The sequence below is a fragment of the Gouania willdenowi genome (assembly GCF_900634775.1).
Source record: "Gouania willdenowi chromosome 24 unlocalized genomic scaffold, fGouWil2.1 scaffold_320_arrow_ctg1, whole genome shotgun sequence".
Lineage (NCBI taxonomy): Eukaryota > Metazoa > Chordata > Actinopteri > Blenniiformes > Gobiesocidae > Gouania > Gouania willdenowi.
Window position 1 is genome coordinate 3,236,368 of NW_021144848.1, and position 27,306 is coordinate 3,263,673.

At 38.1% G+C, this 27,306-nt stretch overlaps 1 protein-coding gene across 9 annotated transcripts in view; it reads right to left on the reverse strand.

The window, feature by feature from the left end:
• Positions 1-25,260, reverse strand: part of cfap61 (cilia and flagella associated protein 61) — a 36,348-nt gene extending 11,088 nt beyond the window's left edge. For 5 of the 9 annotated variants that reach the window (XM_028440706.1, XM_028440703.1, XM_028440711.1 and 2 more), the window contains exons 1-18: positions 25,133-25,260; positions 24,122-24,275; positions 22,965-23,115; positions 21,804-21,880; positions 21,648-21,718; positions 21,436-21,556; positions 19,736-19,868; positions 13,038-13,178; positions 12,005-12,099; positions 10,566-10,605; positions 8,977-9,113; positions 8,767-8,893; positions 7,931-8,008; positions 6,669-6,872; positions 5,733-5,861; positions 4,709-4,836; positions 767-859; positions 502-670 (exon numbers count right to left, since the gene is read on the reverse strand). In XM_028440706.1, the coding sequence (XP_028296507.1) occupies positions 502-670; positions 767-859; positions 4,709-4,836; positions 5,733-5,861; positions 6,669-6,872; positions 7,931-8,008; positions 8,767-8,893; positions 8,977-9,113; positions 10,566-10,605; positions 12,005-12,099; positions 13,038-13,178; positions 19,736-19,868; positions 21,436-21,556; positions 21,648-21,718; positions 21,804-21,880; positions 22,965-23,115; positions 24,122-24,267 (2,040 nt within the window). In that variant the 5' untranslated portion in view covers positions 24,268-24,275; positions 25,133-25,260. Of the gene's footprint in view, positions 1-501; positions 671-766; positions 860-4,708; positions 4,837-5,732; positions 5,862-6,668; positions 6,873-7,930; positions 8,009-8,766; positions 8,894-8,976; positions 9,114-10,565; positions 10,606-12,004; positions 12,100-13,037; positions 13,179-19,735; positions 19,869-21,417; positions 21,557-21,647; positions 21,719-21,803; positions 21,881-22,964; positions 23,116-24,121; positions 24,276-25,132 lie in introns of those variants that run through there. The other 4 variants (XM_028440708.1, XM_028440707.1, XM_028440705.1 and 1 more) reach the window with 4 other exon arrangements.
• Positions 25,261-27,306: the final 2,046 nt, after the last annotated feature.

The following is a 27,306-nucleotide window of genomic DNA, read 5'->3' on the forward strand; positions in this document are numbered from 1 at the left end:
ATTATAGAAACACTTGTTATTCCTCTGTGCTTTTATTTTGAAAACACTTATTACGCTGTGCTTTTATTTTGTAAACAACTGTTATTACTCTGTGCTTTTATTTTGTTAATAGTAATACCTGTTATTACTCTGTGTTTTTATTTCGTAAATAGTAATACCTGTTATTACTCTGTGCTTTTATTTTGTAAACATCTGGTATTCGTCTGTGCTTTTATTTTGAAAACACTTATTACTCTGTGCTTTTATTTTGTAAACACCTGTTATTACTCTGTGCTTTTATTTTGTAAACACTTGTTATTACTCTGTGCTTTTATTTTGTAAACACCAGTTATTACACTTTTTTCTTTTAGAAACATGTTATAACTTTGCTCCTAAGTTCTTGTAAACACGTTATTACTCTGTGCTTTTATTTTGTAAACACTTGTTATTACTCTGTGCTTTTATTTTGTAAACACCTGTTATTACTCTGTGCTTTTATTTTGGCATGAAGCTCCCACTCACCCTGTACTGCAGACCTGTGCAGAGGACCAGGAAGTCGTAGGAAATCTTCTCTCCGTTGGACACTCTGATGTGTTTGTACTTCCTGTTGATGGCGACCATCTTTCCCTCCACCACACGCACACAGGAGTGAAAAGGGATGTGAACCAAGTCTGTGCTGCTGTAGGCATGACTGGACAAAACAGCTACATTATAAACATGTAATAGTAGCTCATATAGTTCATTATTATAGACATTAAGGTCACTGTAATATATTACAACTATTTACCTTGTAGTGAGAAATTCACAGTACTCGTGGCTGTGTTTGCCGTGGAGACCATGAGTAGAAACCAGGGTCAGGTGTTTGAACCTCAGGTGAGGACTGTGTGACAACAAACCAGTATGAGAGGCACACACACACACACACACACACGCACACGCACGCACACACGCACACGCACAGGCACACGCACACACACGCACACGCACGCACACACACGCACACGCACAGGCACACACACACGCACGCACGCACGCACGCACGCACACACACACACACACACACACACACACACACACACACACACACACAAAGTGTGTAAAACAATTATTGAATTATCATCATCTGACCAGGAGAGCAATGACGAGTCACTCTTAGTCCTTTTAGTGTGTGTGCTCCTCTTCCCTCCTGTTTTCCACTCAGGTGTGTCTAACTGTGAGCTACTTTAAAGGTGCTGAGTCATCTGGAATGCTACCAGTTTGAAGAAATCCATCCTGATCTAATGTTGATATCAGATTACATTGGCCTGCATCTAATATCTCAGATTTGTTAAATGTATTTTATTTTAGCCAGGCTGAAATCACCTGGGTTAGTGAGCGTGTTGATATCCTGCTTCATAGTACAGCTGCTCTCTGACAGAGAACGTTTGGTAAGGTGAAGCTAACGGAGGAACAGCAGGATATACTGATCCAGGATATACTGATCCAGTATCAGAGAACAAAGCAGAGGTGAGTACCAATATTACTGTAATGGAGTTGCTTTAATGGGTACTTGTACATTTTGGAGAATAATTCTAAATCAGTAAGTCGATTTTAAAAGAAGTAAATTAATTCATTACATTTCTACACCCAACTGTTACTCAGTAAATTATTATTTGTGTTTACTTTTATATTTACGTTTCATGGTTTCTTCATAAACTAAGGCATTGAACATAATCCATATGTTCTAAGTTGTTCCATTTCTGATCAAAACCACTGTCTATGTTGTTACACACGGAACAGTTTTAGAGTTCATAACTATATCTATGCTTAGAGCCTGAGAATGTATGTATTTTGAATTGAATTCATTGTTGTTATTTTTTTTGTACATTTTGACTAACCTTTTATTTTATACAGATGCCTTTGTAGAAATTAAATTAAATTGTGTCTCTTCCTTTTTAAGTTTCTACATGAGATGTTTACTGTAAGGGAACCGTACCAAGATTTATAACCAACAATAAATGTGAAAGTAACTAGCGTAGCAACGTTAACGTTGAGTACTATTTAATTAAGCTACTTTTTTCTTGTCCTTGAGTATTTTATGTACGACTTACTTGTATTTGTACTCGAGTACAATTTTAATCAAGTAACAGTAATTCTACTTGAGTAGGATTTATCAGAACTCTTTACACCTCTGCCCCAAAGTATGTATGATAATGATCGTATCAGAAGTGAACATTATGTTTTGGAAGAGTTTTATTTGGATCCAGTCAGAGCAAGATTCAGGACCTCCCAGATTTTGAGCGGCACTTATTTGATTGGATCCAGCACCTCATCTGCTTTTATGTGTTTTGATTAAATGTTGAAGTATCATATTTGGACAGATGTGTCTTTTATTCAGTTGAAATCACTGGAAATGTCATTGTAAACACAAAACTTGAATGAAAAACTGAGCACGAATGAGGAAGACAGTGGAAAGCCAGGCCACGCCCCCACACTACATCTAAGGTGTGATTTTGGAAAATAGTAGAAAATGGATAAAAAAAAAGACAGCTGGATTTAAAGAGTTGTTTAAGTCAATAAGTGAAGCTAAACCTGAGGTAAAGGTTGTTTCTGTGGAAATCACGGAGCAGCAGCAGTTAGCGTAGCTCGTAGCAGCAGTTAGCGTAGCTAGTAGCAGCAGTTAGCGTAGCTCGTAGCAGCAGTTAGCATAGCTAGTAGCAACACCTGTAGCAACGACGCTAATGCAGGTGAATCTGCTTCCAACAAACAGGAAACAGGAGGAGAACTATCCAGAACTATCTTCGTTTAAAGCAAAGATGAGCTGCTGCTCTAGGTTTATGAAAGACAAGTCAGGCCTCGGCTGTGGAATATGTAAAAAAGTTGGATACAAAGTCCTCCATGGCTGTTTTTGTCTGCACAAGTGTTATATTTTAATGTTCTGCTGTGCTGCTGATTAATTAGCGGAGTTATGGCCTTTGTGATGAGTGGCTAAGTTAGCGCTAAGTTAGCGCTAACTTAGCGCTGTCCTTGGTGCTGAAACATCATTTATGTTAATTGGTTGTTTGTGTTCATGTCATATTATCAGCCCATTCAGTTAGTAAAAGACACTTTAAAATGTTTTATTCTGTGACATTTTAGTCTCTCTCTTACTGCCAGAACAACACCTGATGATTTATAAGTGAAGCATTATGGAACAGCCTTATCTCACACTATGATGGTTTCACTTTTAATCGATTATAGGGAATGGATGGTTTGGTTTTGAAACAATCACTTCTGAAACCAAACATCAAACCTGCAGCATCTGTAACAAAATGACTTTAACAAATGTGATTCTCTTTTGTTTTGGTTGGTACTGCGTCTCCAATCACAGCCCAGCACCAACAGACTGTGTGTGTGTGTGTCTGTGTGTCTGTGAGTGTGTGTGTGCTGATGGGCGTTAATTGTGCAGGAAGCTGAGAGAGATAAGAGCGGAGCAGGGGGTGATCAGAGCGATAACGCCTCCCAGCTATTCAGTTAACACAGAGACCCTGGAGGTCTCTGTGTTAACTGAATAAAGGAGGTCATTTTGCGTCCAAAGACTGTCATTGCCATGGCGACGGGTAAACAGGAAGGTCACGGGAAGAAAACAACAGGAGAATCAGCAGCACTCAGAAAACTATCAATGTGTGGAAAATATGAGAAGACGTGAGACGTGTCGTTCTTATCTCTGATGTATCCATGGTGGAGGGAGAGGAATGAGATCAATCAGTGTTTACATGATGTTTGGACGTGAGCAGGATTAATAATCAGGACACTAGTCAAAGTGACGGATTGACTGTGTTATCAGACGCTGACAGGCCCAGTGAGCCTGTAGTCTGCACTGAGGGACGATACGCCCCACGGTCTGTGATTGGAGGGGGGGGGCATTTGTGTGAGGGCGATAAGAGGCCCACACTGACCCTCTAACGGCCTCATTAGTCTGACAAACACACATCGCTGTGAGGGGGCGGGGCATAATCACTGAGGGACAGCCTGGTTTCTTAGCAGCTATCAGACGCTGGCTGCCTCACACGTCTAATCTCACTAAGTGGACACACAAAGAGTCAAGTGACATTTCCAGGGAAAGACAAAGGGAGAGTGAAGATTTAAGGTTTTAGAGACACAAAGCTCTTTAAAATCACTGGTTTCTCAGTGAGGGACCCACAAAACATACAAAACAACAACAAAAATACACTTAATTAATACAAATGACATACAAAACTACAGAAAAATACATGAGAGAACAACAAAATACATTAAAAGAACCATAACGCACAAAAACAAACAAAAAATCATACAAAACAACAAATACACAAAATTTATCTACAAAATTAAGGATAAAATAGACAAAATTATTCATGAAACACAAAAGAACAACAAAAATACACAGAATAACAAAAATATACAAGATGATAATAAAAATTTTACAAAAGAAAACCTATACTAAAATAATTTCCTGTGTTAATGCTCTGTTATTAATAACTGGTGTTATTAATGCTGACATGAATGTTGATCATCATGTTAATATTAATACTAATGCTAATGTTGCTATTGATGTTTATGTTAATGCTAATGTTAATGTGTTCCGTGTCTATGAGTCCCTTCTTGTGTGTTGGTAATAATATCGCCATAGTTACAGAGGAAACAGATGGAATAGAATAGATTGAGGAGGAGCTCAGAGTAGAGCTGTGGCTCCTTCGCATTGAGAGGAACAAAAACCCTGTGTATTTACCAGAAACAGAGCGTCTCCAAGAAGGACAGGCCAGTGTCTGACGCCCCCACCATCACGATCCTGGTTGTCACGGTGATCTTTGGCTCCAGGGTCAACTTCCTGCTGATCAGACTAAGGGCGAACGAGGCCTGAGAGACAGAGAGAGAGAGAAAGGGGGAGAGAGAGAGAGAGAGAGAAAATTGTGAGTGTATTTAATATTTTCTTGTTGTAGATGTCCATTCATCATCCAATCACGGTTGTCATTTTGTGTATTTTTGGGTCATTACATGTATTTTCTCTTATATTATGTGTTTTTGTTGATGTTTTGTGCATTTTTGTTGTCCTTATGTTTGTTTTTTAAATCATTTTGTAGTCATTATGTGTATTTTTGGGTATTTTCTCTTATTTTATGTGTTTATGCTTTTGTTTTGTGTGTGTTTGGAGTCTTTAAGAGCAGTTACTTTGGATGTCACACAAAATTAGAAGGAGGGCCGCTTGTGGTCCCTGTACCACCATTTGCCCACAATTACTATGCAGTGATTGGGGTCTTTTCATGTGAAACGTGCCATCAATGGCCATTGGCCAACAAACAAAAAAACGTTCACAGCTTTTTTCTCACATTCTGTGAAGCGTCGCTTTCATATTCCGTACAAACGCCATCTTTTTTTGGTGTATTTTCATCTTACGGATGAACATTAAGAAACTTATTGTTCTCATGAGCTGAGGAAAACGTGATGATGTGGATCTCACAGGTCACGTGTTTCCCTCTCATCGTGAACAGAAGCTGTTGATAAAATCATTGAGCAGCAGGTGCAGGTGCTCTTATCAGAGTAATACATCCTGTGTTCACACACGCCAAGCAGCTGCTTTTAATTCTATTAATCAGGAGCAGCTGAGACGGAGCCGATGTCTTTATCTGCAGATGGAGATGGAGGCTCTAGTGTTACATCATCACACATTAACTAAGTTACTTGTTATTCAAACAGTACCCTCTGGTGGTCACATTCTGTTCGCTACCTCGTGCTAATGCTAACGCTAAGCTCACCTTTTCCTGTGTGACCTGTGTGGACGGTACGTTGATGTCCAGCTCCTCCAGGGGGTAGATGATCTGAGGGCGAGGGCGGACGGGCACCGCTCGCTCGTAGACAAAATCCAGATGATGGAGGCAAAAGTTCTGAGAGATCAATAATAACTGTTTAGATCATATATCAGCTGATAGATTATATATCTATAACATCACTGTGCTTTTTAATGGCTATTTAAAACAATAAGTTCACCTGATGTCCTAATACGTGCTAAGCTAACCAACATGTAGTGGTGCTAGCTAGTGCTAGGCTAACCAAACATGTTTGACTGGTAGCTAAGTGCTAAGCTAACCAAACATATTTGACTGGTAGCTACATGCTAAGTTAACCAACATGTTTGACTGGTAGCTAAGTGCTAAGCTAACCAAACATGTTTGACTGGTAGCTAAGTGCTAAGCTAACCAAACGTATTTGACTGGTAGCTAAGTGCTAAGCTAACCAATATATATTTGACTGGTAGCTAAGTGCTAAGCTAACCAACATGTTTGACTGGTAGCTATGTGCTAAGCTAACCAAACATATTTGACTGGTAGCTAAGTGCTAAGCTAACCAACATCTTTGACTGGTAGCTAAGTGCTAAGCTAACCAAACATATTTGACTGGTAGCTAAGTGCTAAGTTAACCAACATATTTGACTGGTAGCTAAGTGTTAAGCTAACCAAACATATTTGACTGGTAGCTACATGCTAAGTTAACCAACATGTTTGACTGGTAGCTAAGTGCTATGCTAACCAAACATGTTTGACTGGTAGCTAAGTGCTAAGCTATCCAAACATATTTGACTGGTAGCTACATGCTAAGTTAACCAACATGTTTGATTGGTAGCTAAGTGCTAAGCTAACCAACATGTTTGACTGGTAGCTACGTGCCACATGCTAAGCTGTGGTCCCACTGACCTCCTGGCTGAGGTCCTGGTAGCGTCTCAGGTAAAGGCAGGACTTGTGGGCCAGACGGAGAACCTCCTTCAGCGTGTGGCGGCTCAGGTGCAGCAGCGATGGTTTGAAGGTGAAGTGAAGCAGCTGAGCGTGCTCATCGTAACCGTGGTGACTAAAGTAGATGAAGTTCTCAATGTTGAAGTGGGAGCGAAGGTACTCGATGTCCTGAAGCGCATGCATGGGTCCAAAAATACTTCCTTTATTCTCAATCTGTGCATATTTAAAATCTTTCAACGACATTTTGTGTCGTAATTATGGCTTCTTTGAATAATTTCGACCTTTGATCTCGTAGTAATGACATCTGTCATAAATATGAGTAATCGGCTTGTTTCAAGCACCAATCAGAGCATTAATACAGGAAGCAACCAAGGGTAGTGTGTCTTTGTAGGGATGTCCCGATACAACATTTTCACTTCTGATACGATACTGATATGGCAGCCTTGAGTATTGGCCGATACCCGATGCCGATATCAATTCGATACGATATCAGCACGAATCATACATACTTTTATTACTTATTTTGTAGTGTGAAATGTTACAAAAGGCTTGATCAAGTGATGTTACTCAAATAAAGAACAATAGTCAACAATTCAAGTTCACTTCAGTTATTTTTTACTGTCAGTATACGGTGGGAACAACTGAGGGCGGGGCCAAAAACAACAAAAACTTATTGGAGTGCTTATATCGGATATTTTATATACAGTTCGATAAAATATGATATTCGTTTTCTGGCTAATATCGTACCGATATCAGATATCATTATCAGATTGAGACATCCCTATGTTTTTGTTGTTGTTTTTAGTACTTTGAAAGTCATTTTGTGTATTTTCTCTCATTTTATGCTTATCTTGTTGTTTTACTCTCAATCTGTGCTTATAATAAATCTTTAAAGAACATTTTGTGCCATAATTATTGAAATGTGATTACAGAATCTCTCCCAGATACTATCGTACTGATAACATTTACCAAGGCCTCTTCTCAGAGGCTCAGTCATTGTTATGACTATCACTATCAGCTGCATACAAAACCATGAGAGCACAGAACAACTACTGATTCATTGGACACAATTATGACTTTTTAAATAATAAGTATGACCTTTGATCTCGCAGTAATGACATTTGTCTGGTCCTCTTTCTAACTATAAATACGAGTAATCTTATTGTTCCATAGTTGGACTGACTCCTCCTCCTCCAGAGGATGGACACCTGATGAGCGTCACTGACCTGTTGGTCTCTGATGATGACGACTCCCACTACCTCACCGCTCACCTGAGCAACAAAGGCCTGCAGAGGGACTCCATCCTGGAGAACACACACACATGAGACAGCTGGGCTGTAAACTACTCTCACCAATCTGTTCCACCACATGTTGCCATGTTGCACGACCATCAACCTCCTGGATAAAGTCCAGCTCCAACTTAAAGCCATCGGCTCCTTTTTACTGCACTGGCTTCATTATTATAATAACCTCTACTTAAGCAGGTCATATTTCTTACTGTGATTCAAGTCTCTATTCTGTGGAAGTGGATTAGGGTCAATTTTGATGGAGGAAATAATTTTGGGAAAATCAAGATTACAGTTGAAATTTCAAGGATATGATGTTGAGATTAAAGTCTAAAGGATGAGATTAAAGTCAAAATTTTGAAAACAAACTCAAAATACAATAATGTGATGGAAGTCAAAGGTTTGCAATTTGTGCATGCGCCGCGACCGGTTGACGTCACACGTCTGGAGAAAACAATGTGAATCCCACAAACTCCCCTTTCTGAAAAAAGCAAAGAAAAAAGAGGATTATGGATTTTTTAATTATAAATTCAACACCATTCAAACAAGGCAAGTGTCAAATGCAATGTAAGTCGCTTTTCTGCTTGTGTCGCGTTGAGTTTGTGCATAATTTTTGTGTTTCTTTCGACTTTTTTCTTGATTTGCTCAAAATTATTTTCTCCATCAAAATCCTGTCAAACATCATTACTATGATTTATTATGAATTCATATTAATATCATAAATATTTTCCACGGCTAACCTACAGAACTCTGAGGTTTCTAAAGCTGATTCTGACCGTGTCACTGTGGGAATCATAGAAACGTTGCAGGTCCTGCAGCAGGAACTCCTTCAGACTCAGATCCTGAACCAGAGCAGCTACAGTATCACCATCTGAACGCACGGCCGGCCTCACCGTCACACCTCTGTGAGAACACACACACACACACACACAGAGTTCTGAGTGTTAGAGGACATAGAGCTGTAGTGGTGCTGAGAGGTCACACACTGTAGAGCGTCTCTGTGGAACATGTAGAGGTCCTGGTTCAGAGTGCTGGACTCGCGCTGAGGCACCATTACAAAGTCATGCAGCAGGACGGGTTCCTGGGTCTGAGAGGGAACGGAGACCACGCAGAAGTTCAGCTCCTGCGGACACAAAGAATCAATCAAATGTTGAAAGTTTTCATTTGGTCACTACGTGCTAAGCAAACAAATGTGGGACCGGTTGCTACATGCTAAGCTAACCAAAAATGTGGGGACTGGTCGCTAAGTGCTAAGTTAACCAAACATGTGGGACTGGTGGATACATGCTAAGCTAACTAAACATCTGGGACTGGTTGCAACATGCTAAGCTAACTAAACATGTGGGACTAATCGCCACACGCTAAGCAAACAAACATGTGGGACTGGGTGCTACATGCTAATCTAACAAACATTTGGGACTGGTCGCTACATGCTAAGTTAACCAAATATGTGGGGACTGGTCGCTACATGCTAAGCTAACCAAACATGTGGGGACTGGTGGATAAATGCTAAGCTAACCAAATATGAGGGGCTGGTGGATACATGCTAAGCTAACCAAACATGTGGGACTGATTGCTAGGTGCTAAGCTAACCAAACATGTGGGACTGATCTCTAGGTGCTAAGCTAACCAAACATGTGGGGCTGGTGAATACATTCTAAGCTAACCAAACATGTGGGACTGATCGCTAGGTGCTAAGCTAACCAAACATGTGGGAACTGCTGGATGCATGCTAAGCTAACCAAACAAGTGGAACTGGTGGATACATGCTAAGCTAACCAAACATGTGAGGACTGGTGGATACATGCTAAGCTAACCAAACATATGGGGACTGCTTGCTTTGTGCTAAGCTAACCAAACATGTGGGACTGGTTGCTAAATGCTAAGCTAACTAAACATGTGGGACTGGTCGCTACGTGCTAAGCTAACCAAACATGTGGGAAAGATTGCTAGGTGTTAAGCTAACCAAAAATGTGGAGATTGATTGCTATGTGCTAAGCTAACCAAACATGTAGGACTGGTTGCTACGTGCTAAGCTAACCAAAGATGCGGGACTGGTCGCTATGTGCTCAGCTAACCAAACATGTGGAGACTGATCACTATGTGCTAAGTTAAGCAAACATGTGGGGACTAGTCGCTACGTGCTAAGCTAACCAAACATCTGGGGCTGGTCGCTATACGCTAAGCTAACCAAAAATGTGGAGACTGCTTGCTATGTGCTAAGCTAACCGAACACGTGGGGACTGATCACTACGTGCTAAGCTAACCATACTTTGGTATGGAGCCAGTCTAAGAAAAAGACAGCACAGGATTTTTTTTCTTCATCCATCAATAATCATTTGTGGCACAACTCTTTAAAATACACCAAAACGTAAAATTCAAATTCTAAAATAAGCAAAACATCAGAAATAAATGAATGAAAAGGCCTACATTCAATGGGGCAATAACGTTTGAGAAACACTGTTCTATGTCAAAATGTTTCTACTTTTGAGGATTGTGTTGATGGTCCCATGGGTGTCCCTTATTTTCTTTTCTGAAAGGTGGCAACCCTACCCACAGGCCCCGAGACACTCACTGGGAACTGCTGGAACACATACGGCAAAAAGTCCACTGATCTGAAAGAGAGGAAGAGGAAGAGATCAGTGGGGTCACCAATCCACTAATTCAGATCTCTGTCAGTTCCCAGGACGCACGCACGCACACACACACACGCACGCACGCACACGCACACACACACACAGTGTTTCTCTGTTAGCAGGATTATGTCAAAAGAACTGAACCGAATTGGACAAAATTTTAACCAAATATCGACCTTCAAACAGTGGTTCACAAACTTTTTCAGGCCGTGACACCATTTTTATATACCACACATTTCTGGCAACGCAAGACACTTTTTTTCTCTAAAATTATTATAACTGTTATACGTCCAGTATCAGTGCACAAAGTAACAATAAGCACCAGCTCATATATGTTTATACTGCATTTTATTTTAACGAGATTTATATTTGAGAAAGTGAAAGTATAGAAATACAGTTTGAGATTGTGTGTGTGTGTGTGTGTGTGTGTGTGTGTGTGTGTGTGTGTGTGTGTGTGTGTGTGTGTGCGTGTGTGTTTTCATTTGAAAAAAATAATTATTATTTAAGCTCTTTGAGCTTTCTGCCTCTTGCTCTGTATATCTATTTCTGTGATATTATGTAATTGGGTTTTTTCATTGTGCAAATTACATAAATAAAATAAACAATAACATTTTAAGAATTAAATTTTTTTTTTTTTTTAAATGTAATAAAAAACAAAAATATAATTTAGTTTATTTAATTTTACTATTACTAGACATTTCAAACAACTCCAAAGTTGAAAAACCCTGCCTTAGACCATGGAGGATTCCTTTACATTTTGGAGGGGATCCAGATCAATATACTGATTCTGAATCATTTTGATAGATATCTCTCTTATCTTGGTTCGTTATTGATCGTGCTTGACTTGGTTATGTTGCGTTGGTTCCTTATTTCCTTCACCCAGCTTCATAGAGATCAGATCTAGATTCTGCATTTCATTGTGATTTTTCCAGATGAAATGTGCTCACAGTTTGGTTTTTTTCCAGTTTTCTTATATTGCATGATAGCAATCATTTTTAATGTTGAATTGTTGAAAAAAACTCAAAATTCTAACAAAATCCTTCAATTTTCCTCTAATTATTAAATAATATTCCTCTTAATTAAATAGAAATTGGTCACAAAATCTAGGAAATGTAAAGAGTAGACCCTGTTGGGACTGATATCTGCCACTTATTGCTTGGATATTGTTACATATTTTGTATTTTATGTATACATAGAAGCGTAAACTATGCAACAATATAGTTGAAATGACTTGTTTTTCCAACATAAAATCTGTGGCCCACTTGAGATCAAACTGCTCCATAATTGGCCCCTGAACTAAGATGACTTTGAATGTGTGAATGATCCTGGTACCAGGAACAGGATATTGGAAAAGAGGATTATTAATATTTATCTGTACCGGTTTTCATAATTCTTGTCGATGAGGAAAAGCTGCACACAGAAGGCGTTGGCTGTGCCTGCAGCTTCACTCTGCTGCTGCTGCTGCTGCTGCTGCTGTGGATCACACCCAGGGTTAGAACCAACACTGAGGGGTTTAGTGGTATTAAAACATGTGCAAACATCACTCAAAAATGACATATGAGCGTGTGCTGACACAGCGCTGCTCAGACCTACTGGATGATGGTCAGTAGATTATCGTCAAAGAATACAGACTGATTGACTGACTGTGCAGATGTATTAACTCAGATCAATGGTTGATCAATAGGACGGTTTCTGTCCTAATTTGACTATTTTTCATGAACTGATCAGAGAAAAAGTTACAGGACCTGACAGAGCACCCACATTAAATGAGGAGGAAAAAATATCATAAAGTTTTAAAGTTGTTGTTTTAAATAAAAATAAACAAAAAAATATTATTATTTGTTTGTTTAGTTTTCTACATTATTAAATGTTTGTGCAGCAGACAGAGAAGTCTATCTGCCTCCAATTTCACTTCCTCAAATGTCAGTGTGCTTGTGCGCACTGACGTCTCTACATTAAATGAGCAAAACACTCATTTACGTAAATAGGGGCGGTCTGCACCAGTTCTGCTCGTGCACTAATGATTGCTGCAGTCAATGAATTCCTCGCAGCAGGTGAGGAAACTGTCACTAAAGGATTTAGGGAAGCAACTGAATTACCACCTTTATTTCAGATCTTAGGTCTGAAAGATTTTTGGTCATGTTGTTGATGTAGTGTTTGTTGATGATTTTAATTGATTTTACTGATGATTTTAAACGTTCTTATTGATTTTAAGCTGTTGAATGTTTTATCATGTAAAGCACATAGAGTTGCCTTGTGTATGAAATACACTATAGAAATAAATTTGCCTTGCCTTAGTGAATCCGGCCCTGAGTGCATCACCCTTTAAGTCACATTAACAGTAGCACTGTGTGGTTCTGTCTGTGTGTGTGTGTGTGTGTGTGTGAGAGTGAGTCAGCTGTTTTACTCACTGTAGATGATGATCCATCCTCTACGTTCTGATCAGGCTTGGTGTGAAATCCCTCAAACTGACTGAGGTCGTAGTTTTCCTGCAGCATCTTCACATCGATGCTAATGCTAATGCTCATGAAGCCCACGATGGCCTGGTTGGTCTGTAGAGGAACAGCGTCACATGTCACTGCTCATATACAGTCATGGAGAAAAGTATTAACAAATCTGTGTGTGTGTGTCTGTGTGTGTGTGTGTGTATGTTTCCAAGCATGGAGAAAAGAGAAAGGAGCTGAGCACTGTCTGAGGACTTAAGCAAAATTGTGGAAAAATATGAACAATTTCAAGGTTACAAGAGCATCCCCAGAGATCTTCAACTTCCTTTGTTCACTGTGTGTAACATCAAGAAGTTTATAACCTGTGTTACTGTGGCTAATCTCCCTGAACAGGGATGAAAGAGGTCATCCCTTCACTCCATTCTGATACAGTCAGATGATGTGCAATGACCTTGGGTAGATCTGATTCAGAAACAAAGTACCAAGTGGAGATGGGAGAGAAGAGGAGGAGGAGGAGACGGAGCGTCTTTCTGCACAACATCCTGGTGGATAGATGAGACAGCCTTGGGCGGCTGGCTTTGGGAGCCAGTGATGATAAGCGATTTGTTTTTGAGTCATGCTTGCTCAATTTCAATAGCCTTGAGTCCTGGTCCCCAGCAGTAATCCAATAAGAAGGCCTTAACTAGCAAGCCTCCATTCAAGTTCTCCAAGTTGGATTCAATTCTTCGTGAACGTTCAAAAGCAGCTCCTGCTTACTTTGAGTTCATTCATCACGGGTCTGCGTGTAGAGAGCCCTGCCCAATCCATCAGAAATGACTAACAGCCTTCCCAAAACAGTTTACAATGTAATACGGACTTTGCGACAGGTCAGAAAGCTGCCAGCTCCAATCAGCAGCATGCCTCCTACCACAATTCCAATCATGTAGATGTCCTCCACATCCACAAACATGTGTATACCAAAACCATTTGTAACTGCAACAGTTTGTTGGAGAAATTGTGTAATTTCTGGAAGAATGTCAGGGGTGCCAATACGTTGGTTCATGACTGTAGGGTCAGCGTGTGAAAGAAAACAGGCTGTATGAACCCAGGCTGATGGGGTGAAACCATGATTGACGGATTAAAAACTATAGTTTATTCATGTACTGTAGCAGTGTTTCTCAAAAAGGGGTACGCAATGGCACTGCAGGGGCTACTTGAGAGAGAAAGATTTATTTTTAGTTAAAAACGATAATCAGACTGAAAATTACCAGCAACTCAAAAAACGACAACAAAAACACACACACTAAGAGGGAAATACGTACTATTACAGAACAACAACAAAGACACTAAATGAGAGAAAAATACACAAGATCACTACAAAAGACACAAAAATAACAGAGAAACAACCAAAAGAGATTAAAAAAATAACCAAAGGACACCAAAACCACTCTGAGACAATCATTTTAATAATACCAACAACACACAAAAACTACAACAAAAACACAAGAAATAAGAGGAAAATATACTGAATAATAAAAACAACAAAATACACAAAATGACAACAAAAACAGACACACTAAGAGAGAAAGATAGTAAGTAATGTTTATTTGTATAGTACCTTTCACAGACAGAGAAGTCACAAAGTGCTTCACAGAATTACAACAGAAAACACAAAACATGATGTTCATAAAACAACTCTTAATCCACTGGAATTAAAACGCTTTCTGAAACAAATAGGTTTTCAGTTTGTTCTTAAAAACATCAACAGAATCAAGTGAACACAAGGAAGATCGTTCTAGAGCGTTGGCGTGACGGCCTGAAAGGAGCGATCTCCTCTGGTCCTGAAACGAGTACGAGGGACCATGAGCAGGTTCTGATCCAGAGACCTCAGCCTCTGAGAGGGGGTACAAGGACACAACAAGTCTGTACTGTAGGAGGGAGGAGCCTGACCATGCAACGCTCTGAAGGTCAGCACCAGGATTTTAAAATGTAAATGAAAAGTGACTGAGAGCCAATGAAAGGCTGTTATGATGGGAGTAATATGAGTTCTTCTGTTTGTGTGAGTCAGTGACCTCACCTCACCTGCTGAAGACGACACAGCTCCTTTTTGTTTAGACAACAACATCAACTGTTACAGTAGTCTAAACCAGAAGAATCAAAGGCAGAGATAATCATTTCAACATCATCTCTGGACACAATTGTTCTAAGTTCAGAGATTTTCCTCAGTTGTAAAAACACTTCCTTGTTAGTAGTTTTGAGTGATGCTCTAAGATAATGTCTAGATTTCTAAGGTTTGTTTTATTAGACAAACTCAGGTCGCTCAGATACTGGTGAATCCCTGGAATGACATCATCAGGAGCACTCACCAGCATCTCCGTTTTGTCTGAGTTTAAGGAAAAATAGCGCCGAGCCATTGTTTATCTTGCACAAGACATTTCAGCAGAGAGCTTCATTTCTGGATCTCAGAAGTCTTAAAAGAGCAATAAAGCTGAATATCATCAGCAAACAAATGATAGGAAACATCATCAAAGCTCTGGATATTTTTTTTCTGATGGAAGGACATAGAATAAGAACAAAATCCTTCCCAAAACAGAGCCCTGGGGGACCCCGCACAACAAAACAGCAGAGTCAGACAGGATCTGATTTGCAAAGACACTAAAGCTCCTCCCCAATAAGTAAGAGGAGAACCACGCTAAGACTGGTCCTGACATTCTGACCAGGTCACGTAGCCTTAACAACAAGATTTGATGACTGACAGTGTCAAATGCTGACGAGAGATCTAACAGAGTCCACATACATCATAATACAAGATCAACACAAAATACATACAAATAACAGAGAAGCACACAAAAATGACACCAAAAACACACAAAATGACACAAAATGATGATAGAAATGATTCTGATTAGAACATGAACTGAAAATACAAAGGTCAGTGTTGGTCCCACATCAGGAGGGAAATGACCGGAAATTATGAAAACTATAGAATTAAATCTATTCAGGAGGAACTAAATACTGTTTCATTCCAATTATTTGCAAAATGAGATTTTTTAAATAGTGTGTTATCACTTTTATTCCATCATTATGATCTATAGATGTTTTATCACAGATTTCTGAGTAAATTGTTATAGTCAGACATAAGGGGGACTTAGATTTAAAAATGAGAGGAAGGGGTACTAAGGTTTGTACTGTAGTATGTGAGCCGTCCATCCCTGTGGGAGGATGTTGATCTGCTGCTCCTCTGTCAGATGTTCAGCTTGGCTGGGGATCAGCTCCTATCCACCATATGCTGCTGTGAACACTGACAGTTAGAGAGGGAACGCAGCCCAGAGCAGCTCTACTGACACCAGCACCTGCCAACAGTTATCATTCATTCATCCTCTGACTCCACCCCTCACACAGAGACAGAGAGAGGACTTATGTCTGCCAAAGAGACCTCACTACACATTTCTGCATACCTGTCAAGTTTTGGATTTGAAAATAAGGGAGATTTTCTGGCGTCCACTACGAGCCGTCCCACCTAGCCAACCAAGCTCCAGTATCTCTTATATTTTAATATAGATGTACAAGAAATGTAAAATGTGTGTTGGAGTGACGTGATATCACTGGGAATAAACTACCGTAGAACACAAATGGAATAAAACCAATAACTTTAATCCTTGTCTAGTGAAAAAAACGCAAGAAATCACAGAAAGAATGAAGAGAAAACACTTCATTACATCTGTCTACACCAGTGGTTCTAAACCTGTTCAGCCCCAAAATAAAGGTCCCAGAGAGTGGGGACCCCCACTATAGCTGAAGGTGGTTGAACACAGACATGAACATTGAAGAACAGTCATGTGGAGACAGGACCATCTATAAGGGGGAATAAAGGGGAGAGATTTTTGGGGTCCATCCATAAAGTCAGTAAAATGATGGTCTATTGTTCTATGAATCTGTGATAACCACATTTATTTATTCATCTGAATAATATCCACTGTTATCCAGGAACGTTTATTATTATTATTATAGTCATCTTAAAGATGGAAATCCTGGTTTTAATCACAAATAAAATCGTGACAAATAAAAGTGACCAAAAATGGTAAAAAAGGTGGTGAAATGTGATTTTAAAAAGCACAGAATTTGGTTAAAAGTTGCAAATTATAGAGTGGATAAAAACAGACAGAAAAAGTGTCAATATTGGAACAATTACATTAAACTGTCAATTAATGGACGTGACAAATGGTGAATGAGGTTAAACTGGCAAAAAGAATAATCATGAAATATGGTGAAAAAGTGACAATAATAGGTCAACATATGTGACATTAGGTGTAAAAGTGGAAGAAAGGGTTTATAAGTGCTGAACATGTCTGGAAAGTGGAAAAAATGTGCAGAAGTCATTAAAATGTGATGTAGAAGTGTCATAAAATGGAGAAATGTGGCAAAAATACATTAAAAGGAGCAAAAATATGGCAAGAAAAAGTGATGAAAATAGGTTAAAATATGGTGAGTTTGGTGGAGTTGTAGAAAAAGGCATCTGGCGACCTCCTCCCAGTGTCTTGTGACTCCAAATGGGATCCTGACCCCAAGGTTGAGAACACCTGGTCTGTTTGAGCTGACCTCAATAGTTAATAACCTGTCTCTGAGATCTCATCTCATCTCCACTGTTTAAAGATGTTTTTTCACTGATTAGCATTAATATGATCAACACGTTAAGACAGTATTAATCAAACCTCTCCTTGATCAGGGCTCTACACTCACTTTTCCAGTGGTGGCACAGAATTTGGTCGCACCCTTTTTTTTGAACTGGGGGGGGGGGGGGGGTACAGCATAGACATACATGCTGATGAATAGTTGACTTAACTAACGTACTGTAGTTTTGTATGAAGTAAAGATTGACAATGACTAGATATATTTGCTAAATGTTTTAATGTTTTAGTGACAATATGAAGTTTTTCTCCAACAATCAGTGGTTGAAAAAACAGGTCATTTTTTTTACATCATTTTAAAAGAAGACGTAACAATTTTTAAAAATAACATTAAATCATAACAACAGGTTACATGTATTCTGTTTTTTATTTTACAGAAATGCTGTACATGAATTAATTTAACAGTAACATAACCAACTTATCATCTGCATTGTTTCACCCCATGAATTAAATTGAGAGGGTCCAGCTCTGATAGTGGGGTCTCCTAACCCTCTTCCCCTGGTCAGGGGTCTATAACCTTTACTCTACAAGGAACCATTTAACCTCATCTCACCTGGATTAAAGTCCTCCTGGAGCCATAAATACCTTCTCTATGAAGACAATACAGTGTATTACATTATATACAGTTAGAATTATATAGAATGTTTGATTTAATTTCATTTATATTGATCATGTAAATGGAAACTTAAAAACACATGCTAATTACTCATTTCTTGCCACACATAAAACATACATATTTAACCTGTACATTGGTGGTTAAATGAATCTGTTCCCACACAATTAAAATCTGTATTTTCTTCCAGAATAGTGTTTTTGTTGGTTTAGTTCAGGGGTCAGCAAACTGCGGCTCTGGAGCCTCATGTGGCTCTTTGACTCTTTTACAATGGCTCCCTGTAGCTTTAAAAAATAAAAAAAATAAGGAATTGTTATTTCTTACTGAGGGTATTGATGATTAATGACATTAACTTCAAATAAAGTTATGATGGCTCAATTGGGTAACATAAAATAAATCACTTTGTGCAATAACTGCCACCTTCATACTTCAACTTCTGCAACCTCTATAAACCATCAACTTTCATTGCATCTGTGACTAACCTTAAGTTTTAAATCCCTTGTTGATAACTAAAATAACACAATGACTATTTTGGAAGAAAATAGAGATTATATTTGTGTGGGGAGAGCTTGATATGTTGCAAGTAATTAGCAATTAGCATGTGTTGAATTTTGAATGCATAGAATTTTATACACTGTATTGCCTTCATTGAAAAAGTTTTTTTTTTTTGGCTCCGGAAGGACATTAATCCAGGCGAGATGAGTCAAAATGGCTCCTTTGAGAGTAAAGGTTGCAGACCCCTGGTTTAGTTTCTTACCAGGGATTTAAAACTTAAGGTTAGTCACAGGTGGAGGAAAGTTGATGGTCTGTAGATGTTCTAGGAATGTGCTGAGTCATTGTACAACGTGATTTATTTTAGGTTAACAAATTGTTATATCATGAATTTATTTGTCATTAATCATGAATAGCTTCTGTAAAAAAATAACTATTTATTTCAATAGTTTTTTTAAAGCTATAGGGAGCCATTTTATAAGAGTCAAAGAGCCACATGAGGCTCCAGAACCACAGGTTGCAGACCAGTGCTCTGGTAGAACCACAGCTGAACATCTGTCCTGGTATCATAGTCCATCAGTTCTGGTCCCTCCATGATGATTCTAATGAGTGTGTATGCTTTATCGCTGAGCTCAGCACATTCTTCCTTTTTACTGCTGCTCTCAATGTGAGCGTGAACTCAGTGAACGACTCGTTATGACTGGCTACGTTCACGGACCGCGCGCTCCAAAGGAGCTCATTGGTGTTTATACTCTGTGATCTTTGATGTATTGATCAATGAGGCCTACACCAGGTCTTTATCTGGTCAAAGCTTCTCTATTGAGTGTTTGCTAATGCTCATGTCCCAGTGTCTGCTGCTGGTTGGTTAGTTTGGTTACAGGGCTCAAACCCACCTCACAAACAGCTGCATGGTTTCCTTCATCCTGGTCCTGGATGGTGTCCAACAGGAAGTCATGGTGGTTGAATGTAGAGAGCAGCGTGTTCTCATCTATAAACAACAGCATCACCTCATCGTGATCCTCAACCCTGACAAGAACACAGTCACAACTCTTTAGTTCATATTCAGTCGTTCAAACACAACACATGTAAAATAATTCAAAGTTTAAAAATTACAGTTTTTATTGTTTGCTCAAACCGTCCTATCACACGTCTAACACTAGAGGGCACTAGTTAGTTTAATTAATCCTGAGTTTGTGGATTAATCATCATCATCTCATCTAGTTTAATCTCAAAATCTTGTCACGTGCTCTCATCTCACCTCATTAACTCCTTTTATCTCATTACATGATGTCACCTCACCTAATCTCCTTTAATCTCAACCCACCTCACCTAATCTCACCTCATCCCATGATCTCATCTGACTTGTCTCATGAACTTTTCTCATCCAAGGATCTCAAATCACTTAATTTTATCTCATTTATTCTCATCTCACCTAATCTCATTTTATCTAATCACAATCCATAATTAATTTCTCATCATAGGATCCCACCTCATTTCATCTCATTCTACCACATAAAATCTCATCCCATGATCTCATCTCACATAATCTCATTTAATCTCATCCAATAATCTCATCTAATCTCATCCCATGATTTTTTTCCTCATCCTGGGCTCTCACCTAATTTAATCTCAACCCACCTTATCTAGTCTCATTCCATGATCTCATCTCACCTCACCTCATAGCATTGAATTTAACCTCATCCCATGATCTCATCTCACCTAATATCCTTTAATCTCAACCCACCTCAACTCATTTCATTTCATCCCACCTCATCTCATTGAATCTCATTCCATGATCTAATTTCCCCTAATCTCATTTAATCTAATTTCATCCAATAATCTCATCTAATCCCACAATCTCATTTAATCTCATTCCATGATCTCATATCCTTTCATCTAATCTAATCTCACCTCATCCCAACTCATCTCACATAATATCATTTCATTTACCCTTATCCCATGATCTCATCTCACCTAATCTCCGCCCACATCACCTCATTCAATCCCACCTCTTCTCATCAAATCTCATTCTATGATCTAATCTCACCTGATCTAATTTCATCTAATCTCATCCCATATTTTGACATCCTAGGATCTCACCTCATTTCATGCCAACCCACCGCACCTAATCTCATTCCATGATTTCCTCTCATCTAATCTCCTTTAATCTCAATCCACCTCAGCTCATCGAATCTCATTCTATGATGTAATCTCATTTCATCTAATCCCATTATTTTTTCTCATCCTAGGGTCTCACCTTATTTCATCTCAACCCACCTCATCTAATCTCATTCCATGATCTCATCTTATTTTATTTAACATAATCTCATTTTAATCTATTTCATCTCTTCTCACCTCATCCCATGATCATTTCTCATCCCAGGATCTGAATTAGTTTCATCCCACTTAATCTTATCTAATTTATTCTCATGTTACCTGAGCTCAGCTAATCTGACCTCATCCCATCATCTCCTTCTTCTGTATCTGATCCCTGTTGTGTTAATAATCTGTGATTGTTACACAGTAATAATAATAATTATGAATTATTAATAATAATAATAATAATGATTATTACACAGTAATATGATGTCACCTGGCTCTACGAACACTGAGCTGCTCACACTGATCCGTCCTCTCACACATAAAAGCACAACATTGTGTTTCTGAGTGGGTTCGTCTCTGTAGTGGTTTGAGGATCTGATCCAGAGCTGGTTCTGAACACACAGTCACACAGAAATGACTTTTATTACTCATTAAAAAGGAAAATCAAAGGAATTTAATGAATCCTGTCATTTATCCACTGACCTAAAGCAGCGCTGCTGTTGGTGCTGATCAGGCAGATGAAGTCCAGCTCAGAAACAGCATGAAACGTGTCTCTGTAAAAGACTTAGAAATGTGAGCTTTTATTGTTTTAATCTAAAGAACTGTGACTCTCTGTAAACACGCTGTGGTAGAACATACCTGATAATCTCCTTTATACTGGCTGTAGCAAACTCAGGCTGAGCCACAAACAGGTGGAGGAACAGAGTGTTCACAGGCTGTCAAAATAAAAGGTCTCACATTTAATAATAGAAACAAAATAAAACTGTAATAATCATAAAAAATAATATACTAAAATATATTTTTTTTTTACCTGATTATATTTATTAAGTAAAGTTTATATATTTTTATTGCCCAATGCTTTAAATCAGTGGTTCCCAACCTTCTACTTGAATTCAGCAACCAGGCTCCTCCCCTTTGGAACCAGCTCCTAGTCTCAGTACGGGATGCTACTACTCTCTCCACCTTTAAGGATAAACTCAAAACCTTCTTATTTGCTGAAGCGTATACCGTATTATAGCATTAACTTAAAGCAGACAGGGTCTCGTCTGTAATGGACGCAATCACAGACCATGGCAGACATTTGACGTTAACCTAACCACTAGGAATAAAGCCCAAAACAATGCAGGCAGACCTGCTAATAGTGTAGCATGTTTTTCTGCAGTCAGTGCCTTCTCCTCATCCTTCTCTCTCTTCTCTGTTTCAGGTGTCTGACGCTGGAGTTGGCAGTCCCTGATCTATGGTTCACAGCTCAACTAGTCTGCAACGCTGAATCTATTTCTGTGATATTATTGACTATTATTTTGTATATTTTATTATTTTGTATATATTCTATTTATAGTTCTGGTGTTTTACTATTTTTCACTTGTTTTTCTATTTCTATTATTTTACTCTATTCTTTAAGGGCCTAACGGGCAACTTGGTCATTATCTACATGTTCATGCACATAATGGCAAAAATTCTTGAAACCTTAAATTATGTGTTGTTGTTTTTTTTTTTAAACTGTACAAATTAATAAACTAAAAATTAATTAATTGAATTTTTGTTTAATATATTTATATCTATATATCTATATATATATATATATATATATTTTTATATATAAATGCCATTTAATCAGTATTTTTTTTTTTACATTTTAATATTACTAGACATTTCAGGCGATTCCACATAGAGTCACAACCCCAAGGTTGAAAAACCCTGCTTTAAATGTTTTAAACTGCTGATGAATGAGAATTGTTTTGATATAGGGGGGGGGGGGGGTTTAAATGAATGTAAACAATGTAACAGGAAGCTACACACTGTGCATCTTTCAGCAGTAAAGTGTGTGTGGAGGAAAGGTTCCCACTGAGCCCCATCCATGAAGTCTCCTGAAGGGAAATCAAAGAAGGAGGCGTGAGCCAGGACGTCCTCGCTCTCATTGGTCAGCGTCACGGCGAGGTTGGCTTTCTCTCTGAGAAGAAGAAGAAAAAAAGTATAAATCAAATAGATCAAAGCCTTCATTACCTTTGAAGTGTTTCCTTTGTTTTAGTGAAAATGAAGTCACTTTTATGTTCTGTGCTCTACCGCCCTCTGCTGTTCACTTATGGACTCTGCATTTACAGCTCTGCCTGTTAGCACTGGTTTTCAACATGTGGGTTGGGACACATTAAAGAGGCAAGAATAATGTGTTGGGCTTTTATTTTGAAGGGATTTTTTATGCAGCATTATTATTATTCGCTCATTTATTCTTTTGTTTTGAAAACTAATTTAATTTGTGAATGAAAATAATATTTTGTGTTCCTGAGAAGCAGAAATAATTCCCTCTCTGGCGTCATCTCCTGGTTTTATTGGTTTATAACAGTGTTTCTCAAATGGGGGTACGTGTACCCCTAGGGGTACGTGATGGCACTACAGGGGGTACTAGAGAGAGAGTGAAAAATTAACTGTCAGTGTTGGTCCCACCCCAGGTGTCAGATGACTGAGAATGATAAAAACATAAAAATACATCTATTCAGGAACCACTAAATCAGTGTTTTTCAACTTTGGGGTTAAAAGTAACAATAATGGGTCAATATATGTGACATTAGGTGTAAAAGTGGTAGAAAGGGTTTATAAGTGATGAACATGTCTGAAAAGTGGAAAAATGTGCAGAAAAGACATTACAATGTGATGTAAAAGTGTCAGAAATGGGAGAAATGTGGCAAAAATACATTAAAAGGAGCAAAAATATGGCAAGAAAAAGTGATGAAAATAGGTTAATATATGGTGAGTTTGGTGGAGTTGCAGAAAAATGATAAAAATAAGCCAAAATTGGCTGAAATCGTTTAGAAAATATTCTTAGCTTCTTGCAGACATCTGGCAACCCCCTCCCAGTGTCTCGTGACCCCAATTTAGGTCCTGACCCCAAGGTTGAGAACCCCTGCTGTAGATTCCACCTTAACTCTCCTTCTGCTCTTATTGATTATTGTTTCTCTTACAACAGTGTGATGGCGGACACGTGTCCAAACACGGCCTCTGATGAGGGGCTGATGAGGCGTTCAATGCCCCGAGCATCTGACGATTCGCTTCGTCTCACCGTCACAGCTTCCTCCTGACCTTCATCTGACCTGATCATCCTCATCATCACTCAGTCTGAAACAGTGACATTAGCATCAGCATCAGCATCACAGAAAGAAAGAGAATTATGTGAAGGAATGGTTGGTTTTCCTCACTCTGTCTTAAACTTTATTTGTCTACATTGGAACATATTTGCAGACTGTTACAGATGAAACACATTAAACACAACCTCACATGAGTGCATTGATTTATTTTATTATCTAATATTGTTTAATAAATACTCAGTGATAGTGGAGCAGTATTTTATTTATTTCATTGACTTTCTATTTGACCTCTAATACAAGTCCAGTTGTTATTTTTAAAGTTTTTCCCTCAATTATAGTGAAAAAACATTGTTAAAAAAGGAGCTATTAATGAATGTAACAGAGGAAAAAACAAACATAGCTCTGAAAACATTAAATATGGTGAAAAATAAATTTACTGTGAAAAAAATGTAACGAGGGCACATGAAATTAAATGAGCCTTTAACTAGTATTAAAACCATTAAATGTTTAATTTTTAATATTATTCAGATTTTTTGTATGCAATTTTTTATTTAGCATTAATGTTATTATTAGACACAGTTTTAAGGAAAGTGTGCGAAAAACTAATAAACCTGACGGTGAAAAATAGCATTAGCAGCTATGCTAACGTAACTCGGTCAAATAAAATGGACATTTTAGAGGTATAGCAGTTAAATTGTTTCTTCCGGCTCAGTTATAATGTTATAATGTCATATAATGTGATAAGTTGTGTACAGCACTTGCATGTATTTTTTTAAAGCCGTGGGACATTGAATTGTAACTATATTTTCTACGTTTTTCCTCAATTGTAAAGAAGAAACACGGTGAAAATGTGGGTTTGTTAACGTGACACGGTCAAATAAAACTCACCTTTTAACAGTTCACGATATGTTGTGAATAAATTGCTCTCCAGGTTAAGTTATAATGATAAAACTAGGCTAAAAACAGTGAAATATTTTGTTGTCTTCGCTGACGCTCGCTCCGTCGTCATGACAACACCACCGGATGACCCGGAAGTCGTAGTTATCTAGCGGGGCACCGTAATGGCGGTTCGCCTTTTTTTGACTCGTTTGTGATCGTTTAGCTTTTGTAGCTCATCATCTTCTGCTGTATTGTGAGTTTTATTAATCAACCGTGTGATTTTGGTAGTACTTGTTAACACAATGGCGTCCACAGCGGCGGGAAAGCAGCGGATACCGAAGGTGGCGAAGGTAAAAGAAGCGGCTAAGGCTAATGCTAACATACAGCATGGAGCTGGAAAGGACGATTTCAAACGTTCACGTTGTGATTACAAACTCACATTAGACACATCACATCAGGTTGTATTCTGTTAGTGTGATAATATTTATAAAATACATTTAATATTTACTAAAACAGGCTTTATTTAATCTGGTGTTTTCTCTTCACTTTGACTTTTAAAACAAACCCAATAAATGTTTCCAAAGCTTTTGTTTATTAAAAAAAATAAAAGTTTAAAGCAGGTAATGCATCAATTCTCCCTTTAGTTTGTATTGATTAATAGTTTTTACTATAAATACCTGTCTTTTTAAAATCAAATTGTATGTTTTTTTGTTGCCGTTTTGAGTATTTTAGTGAGTATTTGTTTTCATTCTGTTTTTAGTTATTTTGTGTGTTATTGTGGTGATTTTGTGTACTATGTACTAGTGTGTGTTCTTAGTCATATTGTTGTTTTTTTTTTTTTTTACTTTTGTTTTGTTGTCATTTTGTCTATTGAGTCATTTAGTGAATGTTTGTTGTTTTGTGTGTTTTTAGAGTATTTTGTGTATTCTTGTGATCATTGGATGCATTTTTTTTTATTTTGTGTATTTTATTTTTCTGCCTTTTTCTTTGTTCTTTGAGTCGTATTGTAAGTTTTTTTTGTCTCTGTCAAGTGTTTTAGTGAGTATTTGTTGTTATAATGTGTTTTAATAGTGTTTTTATGTTATTTTCTGTCCTTTTTTGTGTCTTCTTGTAGTCGTATTGTATGTTTCTGCTTTTGTTTTGTGTGTTAAAAGTATTTTTGTGCTCAACGTTTGACCCAAGGGCTCATCTGTTAAAATTCTTATTCTAATAAAAGTCACATCTTTCCATTAGTTATAGTGTGTCCATTAATAAAAAGCTATGTTCAGCTTTGGTTTGAAGGTCCCCTGTTGTGTTTTCAGGTGTAGAATAAAGCTGTGGTTGTGTTTACAGGTGTAGAATAAAGCTGTAGTTGTGTTTACAGGTGAAAAATAAAGCTGTAGTTGTGTTTTCAGGTGTAGAATAAAGCTGTGGTTGTGTTTACAGGTGTAGAATAAAGCTGTAGTTGTGTTTACAGGTGAAAAATAAAGCTGTAGTTGTGTTTTCAGGTGTAGAATAAAGCTGTGGTTGTGTTTACAGGTGTAGAATAAAGCTGTAGTTGTGTTTACAGGTGTAGAATAAAGCTGTAGTTGTGTTTACAGGTGTAGAATAAAGCTGTGGTTGTGTTTACAGGTGTAGAATAAAGCTGTAGTTGTGTTTACAGGTGTAGAATAAAGCTGTAGTTGTGTTTACAGGTGTAGAATAAAGCTGTGGTTGTGTTTACAGGTGTAGAATAAAGCTGTAGTTGTGTTTACAGGTGTAGAATAAAGCTGTAGTTGTGTTTACAGGTGTAGAATAAAGCTGTGGTTGTGTTTACAGTTGTAGAATAAAGCTGTGGTTGTGTTTACAGGTGTAGAATAAAGCTGTGGTTGTGTTTACAGGTGTAGAATAAAGCTGTAGTTGTGTTTACAGGTGAAAAATAAAGCTGTAGTTGTGTTTACAGGTGTAGAATAAAGCTGTGGTTGTGTTTACAGGTGTAGAATAAAGCTGTGGTTGTGTTTACAGGTGTAGAATAAAGCTGTAGTTGTGTTTACAGGTGTAGAATAAAGCTGTGGTTGTGTTTACAGGTGTAGAATAAAGCTGTGGTTGTGTTTACAGGTGTAGAATAAAGCTGTAGTTGTGTTTACAGTTGTAGAATAAAGCTGTGGTTGTGTTTACAGGTGTAGAATAAAGCTGTGGTTGTGTTTACAGGTGAAAAATAAAGC